We start from the raw sequence: 18,081 nt of genomic DNA, 5'->3' as shown, positions 1-18,081 counted from the left end.
TGGCTGTCTCCCTGACAGCCACTAGAGGCCGCATCCATGAGTAAATCGCACTAATTTGACGCTGGACGTCCTCACTGAGTCCAGCGTCAAAAAACGATCCCCATAGGAAGCATTGACTAATGCTTTCCTATGGGCGGGTTTGAATGCGCGTGCGCGCCTCTGGCCGCACATGCACATTCGGCTTCACTCAGGAGCTGACGTCGATGGAGGAGGAGAGGTCACCAGTGCCAAGGGAGCCAAACGCTGGATTAAGGTAAGCAAATATATGGTTAATCAGCCATTTATTCTCCACGGAACAGGGCACTAGTCACCTAAACGGTGACTAGGGTTCTATAGCGAAACATGGATATAAAATGGTGACACTTACATGTCTGCACGCAGAACCACAACACTTCCCCCTTTTCAAATGGGCAATTCTGGTGAATACAGAGTACCCAGTCGATGGATCAATGTAGCGGTCTTGTCCAGCCTAAAACAAAAAACAGGTAAGATTACTGGGCCACTTAAAAATTATACCAAAATTCTATTTAGTATGGATTATATATTTATTATCAGTACAGTGAACCAAATATCTAAATTGAAGGTTCATAAATAATATAGAATAGTGAAACAAATATAAAGGAAACCAATGAAAAAGGCAAAATAGTTGCACTAAAATGTAATAACTTATTATATTTATATGTACACACACACACACACGGAGAAACTCCAAAACCCAAAACATCACCTGCCCTCCTATCAACCGAGCCATGTGCACGTCAAAATAAAATCTGTCAACAGGGCTGTGAATACACTGATAATATCCAAACTGTGGATTAGCACCAATAGCAACTTTAATGGTGATTGGTCAATGCCACTGCGTCCAGACAACTTTATTGAGATTAAATGGTCTGGGTGACTACAGTGACCCTTTAATTATGTAAAAAGGAGCCCATCAGGTTTCACACACTCAAAATTGTTCTTCTCAGTAAATACACCCTAAACTGGGAACAAAATAGAGTGAGAAAGGAAGATGGGAACTCTGCTCAGTGTCGTCTTCTCAGTGTTGATAACCTAACATACATCACTGGAATTTAAAATATAATCAATTCATTAAATTCTCAACGATTTGTGTACATGGAAAATTATCCATTCCACATGCCACAATAATTAGGGAGCACATGGTAAACTCAGAATCCCAATAGGCGCCTGTGATGGAGAACTGACACTCAATGGATGCTGGATATTATAGTTGGAGACAAGAAAGATGGAATTGATGAGCACAAATCAAATTACTTTCCATTTACTATCATTTAGGGCACGCTTACATGATAGGACATATAGAACATGTAATGATAAATGCTCTTTAATGCATACTAATAATATAGTAATTAAGGTAGTCTGGCAACAGTATGTGTGAGTATATTCAATGTCTTTTTAAAGGGGAAGTTTCCCCTAAATTCAACGTATTCTAAAATATTAAATAGGTGTATTAAAGCTACATATTTACACACTTTAATTTACCCAAGATCAGCAATGCATGAATATTTTCAGACATTTCATACAAAAATGCAAAATTAGGTTTAGAAATGGCCTTAAATGTTATTTCACCAAACCTTTATTAATGTGCGCTAGTTTAAACAGCTCTTAAAGTGAACCTGTTACGGAAAAATCTACTTACTTTTAACAAAGATACATGATATATTCAATGTAATATATAAATTCAGTACCACCATCTTTAGATCTTTGTGGCTGTTACACTTTGCGTAACACCCACCTCTAGTCCATCCTCAGCTCCTGCTGTTGTCTTCTGTGCTTTGCTCTGATTGGGAAACATCCTCTTTGGCGCCAACATGCTGGCGTCAAGACCAGCATGTCGGCATCTGAACAATGCGACTTAAGTCACTCTGTTACTATAATCCCTAGTGCTAGCAGCACTAAGGAGTTTTCATAGCAACCACTGCGTATGAAGCTGTATAAAGATGCTAGGGAGAGCATAAGAATGGCCGGTGGGAGATCTTTTCTGTTCTCCCGTGTCAGTCAAATCGTCGGCATAGAGTCTATGCCAAAGATTTGGCGTAGAAATGGGAGAACTATTTTTGAAGAGTTTTTTTCTCCCAATCTATAAATTTTTGCTAGCACAAAGCTTGCACCTTAGAAAGCCATTTGAATAATGTAAAAGATTAATTTCCGCATTATCCATCCAAATCTGGACAGCAATCATAGGCTAAATTAGGGGCTAAAGTTGGTAGGAAAGGTAGTAGAGTGGCAATGCTTTATGAACATCAGCAGACTTTTATTATAGATGTTGGTGAAGGAGAAGAAAGTATCTCGGGGAGGAGTGAAGAAACAGATGGAAAAAAAGGATGCTTGAATATTTGAGATTTTCATTTAAAAACCTGATACTATTGTGGTGGAATCTCGGTAAAAATAAATTTAGTAGGCCGAGATTACCACGTGGCATGTGTACGTGCATATGCTGACATATCGGTCGGTTGGTTGCACGTGGCAAGATACGATCAGTAGTGTACGGAGCATGTGCGAGAATACAGGATGTAGTATTCCCCTCCTCCATTGTGCTGGACAAGCCATGCGGTCAAACAGGAAGTTAATTCTTATTTGTTTTGATTGGTTAAGAGAATGTGCGGGTGGAGCTTAATATGGGAGGAGTTATATGCCTATATAAGGAGCCTGCACTATTGTCCGGGGCTCAGAACTTGTTGTATTTTGGTGACATTAGTCCCTCTGAGTCCCGATCGGTGATCCGAATAAAGAATCTCTTCCTTCCTGAAGAAACCTGTGTCCATCTCTCTGTGCTTGGCTTCCGTCAGTTTCTCCGATATCATTTGGTGCATTGGCCGGGAAGCTCATCGTTCAACGGTAGCTGAGAAGCAGAGGCGTGAGACGGTCTATCTTTGCCCACGTTCTCTACGGCTGCACCCCTGAACTTCTGCGTGGACCTCCCTTCATCTCGGCGCCACTGGTCTGTTGTCCAGGAGATCATCGGCCTCTACGTAGTAAGTGCTGGGGTGTCCCCGTCGATGAGTGTGAACTCAGGTTCAGGAACGAGGAGGTAAGACGACCGCTGTTTTAGACGGCGGACCCACTAGGGGTATACCGATTGTGCGGTAGGCCCATAAGGGGTTAAATCTGTGTATGGAATCTGCCCCCTCTGTCGGAGGGAAGGAGCGAAGGTGCACCGCTCAATCGAACGCTCTTTAGTAAGACCGTTTGATTTGGTTTGGAGTCAGGCGGGGTTCTGTGTAAATAGCCCTAGCCGGACACCGGTGTCTTGTCTAGACTAGCGTTCTAGGGTGTACAATTTGTTCGCTAGGTCGGAGGGACCGGGAGACTAAGCGGCGTCTGTGTAAATTCGGTCCGCTAGCTCTCAACCTATCTTGGCTAAGTGGGAAGGCGTGTAAATTTGGAACCCACTAGACTATTGATAGAGTAGAAAGACTAAAAGGGTTCTGTTGTAAATTCCGCCCTCTAGTTCGCTATATGTGGTGCTTGGGCAGTGTGGCTAACCAAAACGGATGTAGATAGTTTTAGGTAGTCCAGCAAGGTACTGGCCAATAGATTAGTTGGGATTGTATATGTGATAAAGATTGTTTAGTAACGTGTATATCTTGTTAGATAGCTTGAGCTCTGCCGTCTAGCGAGAGTGTTAATAGTGTGTTGCTGTATTATAGTGCACGGTACCATAACCCTGTATATTTACTGATACTGTATATAAGTACTAATAATTGTCGTCTATTGCATGTCTAACACCATAACCACTAATGATTGTATTGTGACCTTAAATTGTACTTTGACCTATGCTAACCGTACTGTAACTGCTATTTGTAAAAGACGATGTTACCGGGGTGTGTTATAGACGGGTAATTCATATATAGAGAATTATAGCGTGGGTGACGGTATAGTTTCGCCAAAGGGCATAATATTGATTACTTAGTGACTGGTGTAACAGCTGTGTGTGTACGGGAATTCCCTGAGTGTTTTTATTGTGTTATTGTGTACGTTTCATTTGGTAACTGTACCACGTGGTGCTGTTGCCGGAAGAAACGGGTGTGACTGTTGAATAGAGCGTGTGTATAGCATTCGTTGTCAACGACGCTCCATTGATAAGTATGGGCGCGTCGGAGTCGACGATTTTGGATCCCTTAGGATGTATGGTAAAGAATTTTAAAATTTTATTCATAGTATGTGATTTTGGGGTTAAAATGTCTCCTGCCCGTTTGATCACTTTGTGCACTAGGGAATGGCCTACTTTGGTTGCGGCATGGCCGCCACGTGGCAGTTTGGATCCAAATCTGGTACAGCGTGTACACGTGGCTGTATCAGGTAGGCCTGAACTTTGCGGACAGTTTCCATACATTGATTGTTGGAGGCAGGCCGTAAACGACTTGCCAAGATGGGTCCGAATATGCCACGAGGAGCAATGTCGCCTCATGGTGGCCAGGACTTGTTTGTCCACTAGGACCACGGTTAAGCCCATTTTGGACACGCCCCCTGAGTCCGAGATCCCTATGCCGCCCCCTTATTTCCCTATAGAGGAAGGTGATACAAGTACAGGAAGTTCCACACCCCCTCACCCATCTACTTCCTCCTCTAGCTCAGAATCCACCCCACGCCGTAATAAACCTCCCCTTCCGACACCAGCCCCCGTTAAGTCCATCTATTCCGATTTGGCGCCATTTCAAGCTTCCGGTCAGGCTTCTTCTAGCCCGGCCCGGAATATTTTATTCACCGGCCTTCCCCATGATGAAGCTTCTCCATCCCCACGTCTTATTACCCCCCGACCGGAACCTCTAACCGACGCCCCTCCACGAAGCCCTATACTAAGCCGACAACTGACCGGTACCCAAAAACCCAAACATTACCAGATGCCTCTTCGTTTGAATCCTGGGTCAGCCTATCTTAATGCTTTAGGACAAATGGTGTATGCTGACCCAGTCTTCGTATATGTCCCGTTCACGACTACCGATCTCTTGAATTGGAAGACCCACAATTCCTCGTATACTGAAAAGCCACAAGCCATGACTGACCTGTTCACCTCGATAGTCCAGACGCATAATCCAACTTGGGCTGATTGCCAGCAATTATTAATGACATTGTTTAATAACGAGGAGAGGACTAGGATTAACCAAGCGGCCATTAAAGCGCTGGAGGAAGAAGCCCGTACTTTAAACCAAGCAAATCCAGCAGCATGGGCCGCAACTCATTATCCTAATACCGATCCCGACTGGAATGTTAATGGCGCAGATATGGTTCGACTAAAAGCCTATAGAGACGCTATAATTGCTGGCATGAAAGCCGGAGGGAAGAAAGCCATAAATATGTCGAAGACAGTTGAGGTGATTCAGAAAAGTGATGAAGCACCTAGTGTCTTTTATGACCGATTATTGGAGGCATACCGCTTGTATACCCCCTTTAATCCGGAAGACACTGATAATTCCCGAATGGTAAACTCTGCCTTTGTCAGCCAAGCTTATGGAGATATTAAGCGCAAGCTACAGAAGTTAGAAGGGTTTGCAGGAATGTCCATCACCCAACTAATGGAGGTAGCAAATAAGGTGTACATGAATAGGGAATCAGAAAGTAAGAAAGAGGAAGAGCGCAAGATGCGTAAAAAGGTGGATATGCTAGCGGTAGCGATCGCAGGCGTAGATAGACGGGGCCCAGATAGAGGCGATAGTAGGTGGAATAGGGAGCCCCTGAGTAGGAATCAGTGCGCGTATTGCAGAGAAGAAGGGCATTGGAGAAGTGAGTGTCCAAAAAGAGAGCAATACGAGAGAGACCCACCCAGGGCAGGTTATGGAAACTTTAGAGGCAGAGCGAGAGGTAGAGGAGGTCCCGGAGGGAGTAATAGTAATAACAGAGGAAGTGTAAAAGAAGATAGATACTATCCCGCAGCGCAGAGGTCCCGCGATAGAGAAGATAGGGACTTTGTAGGATTGGCTGACACGGTCATGGAGAGCTATTGATACCGACCGGGCTCCATCCCCCTTGGTCGAGCGGAGCCTATGGTCGATGTATCAATAGGGGGAAAAAGGAGTGCATTCATGATCGACACTGGTGCTGAACATTCGGTGGTGACTGACCTAGTTGCTCCTCCATCTGGAAGAACTATAACCGTAATAGGAGCAACTGGAAGGAGTGCTGCAAAACCGGTTCTTAAAAGTCGACTCTGTACATTGGGAGGCCACGTAGTAAAACATCAATTCCTTTACATGCCTGAATGTCCAGTCCAATTGTTGGGACGTGATATGCTATCCAAATTACAAGCGCAGATTACGTTCCTACCAAACGGAACAACATCCTTAAAGTTTAATGGACCTTCAGGTATTATGACATTATCTGTACCAAAGGAAGAAGAGTGGCGACTTTATACAGCGTTGACTAGCCAAAACCCTAGGAGTGATGAATCCTTATTCAACACACCAGGAGTTTGGGCAGAGAACAACCCACCAGGACTGGCCCGCAATATTCCACCTATTAAAAATCGAACTAAAACTTGGGGTTTATCCAGTAAGCCACGACAATATCACATCCCGCAGAAGGCTAAGAAGAACATTCAATCTTATCTGGATAAGTTCATACGGTATGGTATCCTAAAATTCTGTACTTCCCCCTGGAACACCCCATTGCTGCCTGTTCAAAAGCCCGGTACAGATGAGTATCGCCCTGTGCAGGACTTGAGAGCAGTCAATGATGCGGTTGTTAGTATACACCCAGTCGTGCCCAATCCGTATAACCTGCTTGCTTTAATTCCGGGCGGGGCTACCTATTTTACAGTCTTAGACCTCAAAGATGCCTTCTTTTGCCTCCGAATTGCCGCAGAAAGCCAATGTATCTTTGCTTTTCAATGGGAAAATGCTGTAACGGGCTCAAAACGCCAGATGACTTGGACAAGACTGCCCCAAGGGTTTAAAAATTCACCTACCCTATTTGGTTCAGCTCTAAGTCAAGATCTACTGGATTTCGAGTCCATCCCAGGAGAGTGTGTATTGTTACAATATGTAGATGACTTGTTGATAGCCGCAGTCACAAGGGAAATATGTCAGCAAGCAACGCACGATCTACTACACATTCTCTGGAAGGCAGGATACAAGGTGTCTAGGAAGAAGGCTCAGTTGTGTCTGCCAACTGTCAAATATCTGGGATTCCATATCTCTGAAGGTCAAAGAATAATGGGCCAGATAGAAAAGAAGCTGTGTGCCAAATACCAATACCCAAGAATAGAAGACAAGTGCGAGAATTCTTGGGGGCAGCAGGCTTCTGTAGGATATGGATTCCCAGTTATGCGATATTGGCAAAACCTCTGTATGCAGCTATCAAGGGTACAGAACACGACCCCTTCTTATGGACTCAAGAACAGCAAACGGCATTTTAAGATGTGAAGAAGGCTTTGATGAGTGCCCCAGCATTAGGTCTACCTGATCACACACGACCATTCTACCTGTATGTACACGAACAAAGAAGAATGGCTGTGGGAGTATTGACACAGTACTTGGGATCATGGCAAAGACCTGTTGCCTATATGTCTAAGCAACTGGACGCAGTGGCCAGCGGTCTTCCACCTTGTCTAAGAGCCGTAGCTGCAGCCGCACTGCTGGTAGCTGAAGCCGATAAACTCACTCTAGGTCAAGAACTTTATGTACGAGTTCCACATGCAGTACAGACGTTGTTGGATTACAAAGGAAATCATTGGTTTAGTAACAGCCGTATGACCAAGTATCAAGCAATGTTGTGTGAAAACCCAAGAGTGCATTTAGAGACTGTAAATACCTTAAATCCAGCTACCCTTCTGCCGCAACCTACTGAAAGTCAACACGATTGTTTGGAAGTAATGGATGAAGTATTTTCAAGTAGACCAGATCTTCGTGATTTTCCCATCCAGAACCCCGATGTCCAATATTATACAGACGGCAGTAGTTATGTGAAAGAAGGGATTCGCTATGCAGGATACGCAGTAACAACGATAGATAAGGTGATAGAAGCTCGGCCACTGTCAAAAGGAACATCAGCACAAAAGGCAGAATTGATAGCACTGACACGAGCGTTACAATTGGCTGAAGGTTTAAGAGTGAACATCTACACGGACTCCAAGTATGCGTTTTTAACTACTCATGCCCACGGAGCTTTGTATAAAGAAAGAGGACTATTGAATTCAGAGGGAAAAGAAATCAAGTACGCAGCTGAAATACTACAACTATTGGAAGCAGTATGGGAACCGAAAGAAGTCGGTATTATACATTGTCGAGCGCATCTGAGAGGAGATGGTGATGTAACCAAAGGAAATTGGATGGCAGATAGTGCAGCTAAGCGTGCCGCTGAATCAGGAAGACAGGAATATGTGGAACATATAGCTGCTCTTATACCAACCCCACTGTCTCAATGGACTCCAGTTTATACAGCTCAAGAAGAAGAGTGGTTAAAGACTGAGAAGATAGAAGATGGGAGAATAGTTATTCCAGCATCACTAGCGGTAGAAATCGTCCAAAACTATCATAACGGGACGCATTCTGGAAGAGATAGTACAGAAGAATCTCTCAGAAAACATTTCTACATACCAAGATTGTCCAACTTAACTCAAGACATTGTACGAAGATGTGTAACGTGTGCTAAAAATAATGCAAGGCAAGGACCAGTAAAACCAGTATATGGGGGGACTCCCTATGTCCGATCTACAAATTGACTATACAGTAATGCCTAAATCTGGTGTACATCGCTACCTACTAGTAGTTGTGTGCACCTATTCAGGCTGGGTAGAAGCATGTCCTACTCGTACAGAGAAAGCAGGAGAAGTTGTGAGATTCCTGCTACGAGAAATAATACCCCGATATGGACTACCCTGCTCTATAGGATCGGACAATGGTCCAGCTTTTGTTCATCAGTGCCTACAACAACTGACTCATATGCTTGGTATAAAGTGGAGACTTCATACGGCATATAGACCTCAGAGTTCTGGTAAAGTAGAGAGAATGAATAGAACTATTAAGAACCAGTTGGCAAAAATGTGTCAGGAAACCCAACTTACCGTATATACTCGAGTATAAGCCGAGTTTTTCAGCACATTTTTTGTGCTGAAAAACCCCAACTCGGCTTATACTCGAGTCAATAGTCTGTATTATGGCAATTTGCATTGCCATAATACAGACAATGGGGGCTGTGGGGGCTGCAGAGAGCGTTACTTACCTGTCCTGCAGCTCCTGTCAGCTCTCTCCTCCTCCGCGCCGTCCGGTCAGCTCTTCTGTCAGCTCCCACTGTAAGTCTCGCGAGAGCCGCGGCTCTCGCGAGACTTACAGTGTGAGCTGACAGAGGGAGCTGACCGGACGGCGCGGAGGAGGAGAGAGCTGACAGGAGCTGCAGGAGAGGTAAGTAACGCTCTCTGCAGCCCCCACAGTCCCCCCCACTGAACTGCCAATGCTGGACCACCAGGGAAGGAGAGCCCCCCTCCCTGCCATGTATCAAGCAGGGAGGGGGGACGAAAAAAAAAAAAATCGAAATAATAAATAATAAAAAATAATAATAATAAAATTGCCCACCCCCCACAAAGGCTCTGTAACACACACACACACACACACACACTGCACACATACTCATACACACACACACTGCACTCATACACACGCTGCACTCATACACACACGCTGCACTCATACACACACACTGCATTCATACACACACACTGCATTCATACACACACACTGCATTCATACACACACACACTGCATTCATTATATACACACACTGTAAATAAATATTCAATTAATATAATTTTTTTAGGATCTAATTTTATTTAGAAATTTACCAGTAGCTGCTGCGTTTCCCACCCTAGTCTTATACTCGAGTCAATAATTTTTCCCAGTTTTTTGGGGTAAAATTAGGGGCCTCGTCTTATATTCGGGTCGGCTTATACTCGAGTATATACGGTAAGTGGAACGTTCTTTTGCCTATAGCTCTGTTGCGAATCCGCAGTACACCTACCAGAAGGATGGGTCTCTCTCCTTTTGAAATCATGTATGGGCGTCCACCTCCCGTACTTGGTAACTTAAGGGGGGATTTGAGTCAGTTGGGAGAAGGAATTACCCGGCAGCAGGTTGTAGAGTTGGGTAAGACTATGGAGGAGGTACAGAAATGGGTACAAGATAGATTACCTGTGAATATTTATCCCCCAGTTCATAGTTACCACCCAGGAGTCCAAGTGTGGATTAAAGAGTGGAATAATGTACCGTTAGGGCCCAAGTGGAGAGGTCCTTATGTTGTTCTTTTGTCTACCCCTAGAGCGATAAAAGTGGCTGAAGTGACTCCGTGGATTCATCACTCAAGGGTTAAACCAGCAGCGGACGATTCTTGGCAAGCTACAGCAGATCCAGAGAATCCCTGCAAGATCCGGTTAAAGCGCAAAGGAAACTTGTGGATTACAAATTTCATTGTTTCAGAGATTGGTAAGTGAGTGTTGAGAGGACATAACAAAGCCTGTCCGCTCACCAACGAGTGATTTAAAAGCCAGGAAAAGTCTCGAAGAGACCCCTGTGAAGACGAGCAGAACTCCATTCCCTGCAGCCCTTACATCCTGGAAGCTGAGGTGCCATCGCACGGACGAAGACTGAGGATGCCGACGAAAGATGTGCTTATGATAATGTTTATTTATATGTATTTTTATATTCAGGAAGGTAGAGGTACCGACACTCCTAGCTGTGAGGTATGCATTAAGACTACAAGAACAGGTAACCATATTTCCCAGACCCTAATTTGGCATTCGCAATATGAGTGTAAAGGTGATGTGTCTAGGTGTAGATACTTAAATGTAGAGTATAGTGTATGCCATTTAGGGATAGGAGAACCTAAGTGCTTCAATCCAGAGTATCAACCCCGTACAATTTGGTTGACTCTCAGGAATGGAGATCCTCAGGGGACCCTAATAAACAAAACGGTGTTAGAATCCGTACATTCTTCGGGTGTTCTACTATTTGATGCATGTAAAGCAATATCAAGTGGTAGAAAGCCGTGGAATGTATGTGGGGATCTTAGATGGGAGAGAACGTATGGGTCTAATGATAAATATATTTGTCCCAGCAGTACAAATAAGTATGTGAGTCCTAGATGCCCAAATAGGGATTATAATTTTTGTCCATATTGGTCTTGTGTGGGGTGGGCAACTTGGGGACAGACAGCGGACAAGGACATGATTGTGATAAGTTGCCTACCAATCCATACTGTAAGTCTATGGAATGTAATCCAGTCCATATTCTTATAAACAATCCTGACCAATTCTTAGATAGATATGGTAATTTATTTGGGTTTCAAATATACGGGACGGGTTTAGACCCTGGGACAGTATTGTTTATAGGGATAGAGACCGATACGGTAACCTCACAAACTCATCAGGTATACCATTCTTTTTATGAAGAGATGAGTATAGATAATAAGATCCCCCATAACGCTAAAAACCTGTTCATAGATTTAGCCGAAAGTATTGCCGGTAGTCTTAATGTAACCAACTGCTATGTGTGTGGAGGTACTAACATGGGAGACCAATGGCCTTGGGAAGCAAAGGAGGTAATGTCCGGTTCTGAGGCAATTGAACAATTAATATCTTCACAAGCCGATTATCAGATGAGTGTTAGAGGTAAATCTGAGTGGAGATTAAAGACCTCCATCATAGGTTATGTTTGCATAGCAAGGAAAGGAATGATGTATCATACTTCTGTAGGAGAATTAACTTGTCTAGGGCAAAAAGCTTATGATGATGATACAAGGAATACAACTTGGTGGTCGGCCTCAAATGTCTCAGAACCATCTAACCCGTTTGCAAGATATGCCAATTTAAAGGACATATGGTTTGATTTATCCATCACATCTAGTTGGAGAGCCCCAGCAAATTTGTACTGGATCTGTGGTAAGAAGGCCTATTCGGAGTTGCCACAGGACTGGGAAGGGGCATGTGTGTTGGGTATGCTCAAACCATCCTTCTTCTTGTTACCTATTGAAACAGGTGAGACTTTGGGTGTTAAAGTGTATGATGTGAATCATAGGAAGAAAAGGGGACCCATAGAGATAGGTGCCTGGGAAGATGATGAATGGCCTCCCCAGCGTATTATAGATTACTATGGGCCAGCCACGTGGGCAGAGGATGGTACTTTTGGATATAGAACCCCAATTTATATGCTCAACCGCATTATAAGATTACAGGCGGTGGTTGAGATAATTACTAACGAGACCTCACAAGCGCTCAAGCTGCTAGCGAAGCATAATACCAGGATGAGGACAGCAGTGTACCAAAATAGATTAGCCTTGGATCACCTATTGGCAGTAGAGGGAGGTGTATGTGGGAAGTTTAACCTGAGCAATTGCTGTCTTCAAATAGATGACGAAGGGCAAGCAATAGCTGAGCTTACTAGCCATATGGTTAAACTAGCGCATGTGCCTACTCAGGTATGGAAAGGGTACAATCCAAGTAGTTGGTTTGGTAACTGGTATGAGCAGTTTGGAGGGCTTAAGGCATTGGTAGGCGGAGTCATACTGATTTTAATGTTGTGTCTACTCCTGCCATGTCTTATTCCCTTAGTAGTTAGGTCTGTGCAAAGCCTGATAGAAAATATAGCAGAAAGAAAGGCTGCAGCACAGATAATGGCTATATATAAATATAAGGCTCTGGATCAGGGAGAACCAATGCAGGAAGGATTCACATCATAGGAAAAGTCTGGTCTGATTCATGGTAACCTGAGGTGTATGCAAACCAAGGTTAAGTGATGCCTCAAGTAATTGTGAAATATCAAGAGGCATCAAAGGGGGGAATGTGGTGGAATCTCGGTAAAAATAAATTTAGTAGGCCGAGATTACCACATGGCATGTGTACGTGCATATGCTGACGTATCGGTCGGTTGGTTGCACGTGGCAAGATACGATCAGTAGTGTACGGAGCATGTGCGAGAATACAGGATGTAGTATTCCCCTCCTCCATTGTGCTGGACAAGCCATGCGGTCAAACAGGAAGTTAATTCTTATTTGTTTTGATTGGTTAAGAGAATGTGCGGGTGGAGCTTAATATGGGAGGAGTTATATGCCTATATAAGGAGCCTGCACTATTGTCCGGGGCTCAGAACTTGTTGTATTTTGGTGACATTAGTCCCTCTGAGTCCCGATCGGTGATCCGAATAAAGAATCTCTTCCTTCCTGAAGAAACCTGTGTCCATCTCTCTGTGCTTGGCTTCCGTCAGTTTCTCCGGTATCACTATCACTCTATTGCAATTACATTAAGGGAAAATGGGGTGAATGAAGGTGAGGGAGTCAGAGATGGCTGTTTAGAGTGGTGAAGTGAGGACATGAAGGGAGAAAGAGGAGTAGTTAATGAATTAATCCTGAGAGTTTACTTTATTAGCAGTATTTTAGAGGTGCTGCAACTTGTGAGGGAGGAAATAGGCAACAGGTTCTTACTATACTTTCTGGTATTTGAAAACAAATGCAACAGTTGTAATACTATAGAGCTAGGAATACAGGTTTGTGTTCCTGACCCTACAGAGTTCCATTCAGGGCAGACGGCACCTACTGGAGGCTCCCGAAAGTGGGAGAGCCCAGGAGTCCTGTCACAGGGGGCCCAAGAGGTAGCCATCTGGCCACCTCAGGGCGCCCCTGAAGCTGTCCTTCTTCAGTTTGGCAGAGCAGGCACCAGCTTAACTTGATGGCAGGTGCCTGCTCTGCCGAGAAATGCTGGAGGACAGGAGTGGGACAGGAGGCAAACGGCTGTAATGTGGGCGGCGAGGGAGGCTGTTCTTGCAGCTTCTCACTCCTCCCTTGCGCGCCCTCTGTGATGACATCATTCCGGCCCCAGCATACTAAACAGCGCACTGGATGAGTGAGAAGCTGCCCCACACTGGACCCCAGGGAGGTAGGGAGGCTGAATTTGCCTTGAAAATACAACTGTGTGAGTCTGTGTGTCAGTGAGTGTGTGTTTGACTGTCAATGAGTGTATCTGTGTGTGTGTGTGTGTGTGTGTGTGTGTGTCTGTCTGTGAGTGAGTATGTGTGTCAGTAAGTGCATGTCTGTGTGTCTGTCAGTGAGTGTGTATGTTTGTGTGTATGTTTGTGTCAGTGAGTGTGTCTGTGAGTGTTTGTGTCCGTCAGTGACTGAGTATGTGTCTGACAGTGTGTGCTCATCTGTCTGTCTGTGTGTGTGCTCGTTTGTCAGTGTGTGTGTGCTCGTCTGTGCTAGTCTTATAAATTAAATTCACCAAATGCATTGAATACATAATTTACCACAGCGATAAATTATGTATTCAATGTACAATGTATGTATTAGGCAGTATGTGTGTATGGATGTAGGTATTCAGCAGTATGTGTGTATGTATTCATGTCTTAGGCAGTATGTGTGTATGGATGCATGTATTAGGCATGATGTGTTTATGGATGTAGGTATTGGGCAGTATGTGTGTGTGGATACATGTATTCGACCGTATGTGTGTTTATGGATGTATGTGTGTATGGTGCATGTATAAGGCAGTATGTGTCTATGGATGTAGGTATTAAGCAGCATGTGTATATGTATGTATGTATGTATGTATAAGGGAGTATGTGTGTAAGGATGTAGGTATTAAACAGTATGTGTATATGGATGTATGTATAAGGAAGTATGTGTGTAAGGATGTACGCATTAAGCAGTATGTGTATGGATGTAGGTATTAAGCAGTATGTGTGCATGGATGTATGCATTAAGCAGCATGTGTGTATGGATGTAGGTATTAAACAGTATGTGTGTATGGGTGTATGTATAAGGCAGTATGTGTCTATGGATGTAGGTATTAAGCAGCATGTGTATATGTATGTATGAATAAGGGAGTATGTGTGTAAGGATGTAGGTATTAAACAGTATGTGTATATGGATGTATGTATAAGGAAGTATGTGTGTAAGGATGTATGCATTAAGCAGTATGTGTGTATGGATGCATGTATAAGGCAGTATGTGTGTATGGATGTAGGTATTAAGCAGTATGTGTGCATGGATGTATGCATTAAGCAGTATGTGTGCATGGATGCATGTGTAAGGCAGAATGTGTGTAAGGATGTAGGTATTAAGCAGTAAGTGTATATGGACGTTCGTATAAGGCAGTATGTGTATATGGATGCATGTATAAGGCAGTATGTGTGTAAGGATGTACGCATTAAGCATTATGTACGCATTGCAAATTCCTGTCCTAATGTGTTTTACACCCACCTCCTATAGAATGTAAGCTCGATCGAGCAGGGTCCTCTTCAACCTATTGTTCCTGTAAGTTTATTTGTAATTGTCCTATTTATAGTTAAATCCCTTCTCATAATATTGTAAAGCGCTACGGAATCTGTTGGCGCTATATAAATTGCAATAATAATAATAATAATAATTATGTGTGTATGGATGCATGCATTAAGCAGTGTGTGTATGGATGCATGCATTAAGCAGTGTGTGTATGGATGCATATATTAGGCAGTATGTGTGTATTGATGCATATATTAGGCAGTATGTGTGTATGGATGCATGTATTAGGCAGTATGTGTGTATGGATGTACACATTAAGCAGTATGTGTGTATTAGGCAGACCTAATTGGAAACTATATGGCAAAAGTTAGACCAAAATAGCTGATCTAGAAGAATTCCCCAATTTGGCTACGCTCACAGTTCAGCTGTTTTTGCTTAAACTTTGCAATTTGGTTTTCAACTCACTGCAATTCAGAGTTTAGAGAATAAACCTCTGTGAGATTGTATTTCCTTTCATGAGGGGGCAGCAAAATGGATCTTTGCCTAGGGCGGCAGAAATCCTTGCACCGGCCCTGGTTCCATTAATTGAGGTGAACCTGTGTCAAAGAAAGTTTTCGCACAATACTAACCCCTCCTCTGTTTTCCTGCGTTGCCTCCATTCACCATTCCCAAACTTTCTATCATTTAGACTAGGGTGCAGGCGAAATGATCAAATTTAATCCGAACAAAATACTGACAGTTTGTCCATTTATTTTCAGACAAAATTCAGCATTATTTTCCGTTCAGAAATAAATTCCGATCTGGGCCATGGCTGCATCGTGCAGCCTTTTAGTAGACAGTCCCCTAATCCTACAAGTATTAGGTAGCGATCTACTAAAAAGCTGAAAGACCAAAATTGGTCTTTCAGCAAACTGAGTTAAAAAAAAATACTTAGTATTAGTAAATAAGCTAGGTTAAAATCTCTCTCCTGCCCCTACTCGCTATGCTGCGAGTGGCTGATCACTGCTGTAAAAGAAAAAAAGACCCCAAAATCCAATAAAGGCGAACCCGTTAAATAATTAACAAGGGGGATGACGACATAGTGGCAGATAGGGGCCCTAAGTAATAAAGGAGGAGGAACCTATTATTCCATTCCCAGCCTCAACCCATTAGTGGTGGGGGTGAACCTTAAATGATAATGGGTGGCGTACTGCCACCCCATCCTACCCAGTGTCGGTGCTTGGGGGCCCTAAGGAAAAAAAAATCTGAATAGAAAAATGTTTGGAAAAATGACTGGTTATAGCATAATCGGAGAATTATTTGAAGCCTGCTATTTTTGCCTAAATTGGAAATTTTGGAGTTTGTTTTTCAATTCACTGTTTACTAAACCTTGGCTTGTGTTATAAGTTGTGGGTTGGGACATGGCAGGGAACCTCCTGCACCAGAACCTGTTCAAGGAAGCAGACTTATTTACACTGCAGGAGGAACAGCCCTCTGTGCACCTTATTAAAACGGACAGTCGAACACAGAATAGTAAATAACTAAATATAACAAGCTATCAGTTCTATAAATATTGACACTTGTAACATACAGTGCACGGCGCTCGGGGCAGGACTCACCTCGCAGGCCGCCTCATGGGCCGCAATGATTCGGAGAGCCTCGGAATCCAGCCCGGGGATTGGGCCTAGCCGCCCTCCTCCTGCAGGACCCGCCGCCGGGCTGCTGTCCCCGGGGCTCTGCTGATCGCCGGGCAGGGGGGTGACAGGGGGTCCCTTACCCTGGTTACCGCCGGTCATCGTACGGATACCAACAGAGAGTATGTGTCCATACACGGCCCCCCGGCACAGAGTGCCAACCCTGGACCGGCATAGGGCGCCCATTATCAGGGGGAAGGCATGCAGAAACAACCGGTTATATAAAATACCTCCTGCCACTCCTTGAATTCTTCCACACACTCAAAATAATATGTCTTTTAATCAGCCTATTTAATGGCCACTTCATATTATTCAAGTATTCATAGTTTAGCTTAGTCTCAAATTCAGATCAAAAGCTTCTATATATAAAAACTAAATAAAAACACCCAGAAATAATAAAAATCTGTGTGTGTGTGTGTGTGTGTATATATATATATATATATATATATATATATATATATATATATATATATATATATATATATATACCTTTAATTAAATTTACTCTCATGCAGCTACATGATACTATAATTTGGATTTATGCTGGTAGCTGGAAAACTTGTGTGATAATAGTATAGAAACTAAAGATTTATGCAAACACAGGCAGGGCCGCCACCAGAAATTTCGGGGCCCCTAACTGAGCTCAGGGTCTGGGCCCCTGGGGGGCCGACTCCAAAACCGCCCACAGAGACCGCCTCCAAATCCCGCCCACAGGAATACACACACAGACACAAACACATTCACTGATACAAAAGGACACAGACACACACACACACACACTGATACATACTAACAGACACACATACTTATACGCATACATACTGACACACAAATACTGAGACATACACACATATACAGACACACAGGTGTACATAGTGACTGACACATACTAACATAGATACAGACACACATGCATAAGGACATACAGACACAGACACAGACACATTCATAATGACATACAGACAGACATTCATACTGACATGCAGACATACATACACTGACATTCATACACACATAATGACATGCATACAGATAGACATACATGCATACATACAGACATACATTCATACTGGCATACATACATTCATACAGACACTGACATCCATACATACACACATTCATAATGACATACATTCATACTGGCATACATTCATACACTGACATGCATACACATAGACATACATGCATA

The 18,081-nt window shown here is 43.5% G+C and overlaps 1 protein-coding gene across 1 annotated transcript in view; it reads right to left on the bottom strand.

The window, feature by feature from the left end:
• The window catches only part of C7H1orf53 (chromosome 7 C1orf53 homolog), a 19,620-nt gene extending 2,480 nt beyond the window's left edge, over window positions 1–17,140 (bottom strand). Inside the window, exons 1-2 of the mRNA XM_063426098.1 lie at window positions 16,818–17,140; window positions 368–469 (exon numbers count right to left, since the gene is read on the bottom strand). Coding sequence (XP_063282168.1) covers window positions 368–469; window positions 16,818–17,078 — 363 coding nt within the window. The 5' untranslated portion in view covers window positions 17,079–17,140. The remainder of the gene's footprint in view (window positions 1–367; window positions 470–16,817) is intronic.
• Between the last annotated feature and the right edge of the window lie 941 nt (window positions 17,141–18,081).

This window comes from Pelobates fuscus, chromosome 7 (assembly GCF_036172605.1).
Source record: "Pelobates fuscus isolate aPelFus1 chromosome 7, aPelFus1.pri, whole genome shotgun sequence".
Taxonomy (NCBI): Eukaryota; Metazoa; Chordata; class Amphibia; order Anura; family Pelobatidae; genus Pelobates; species Pelobates fuscus.
The sequence above is the reverse complement of the archived record's forward strand: the minus strand, read 5'-3'. Positions and strand labels throughout refer to the sequence as shown.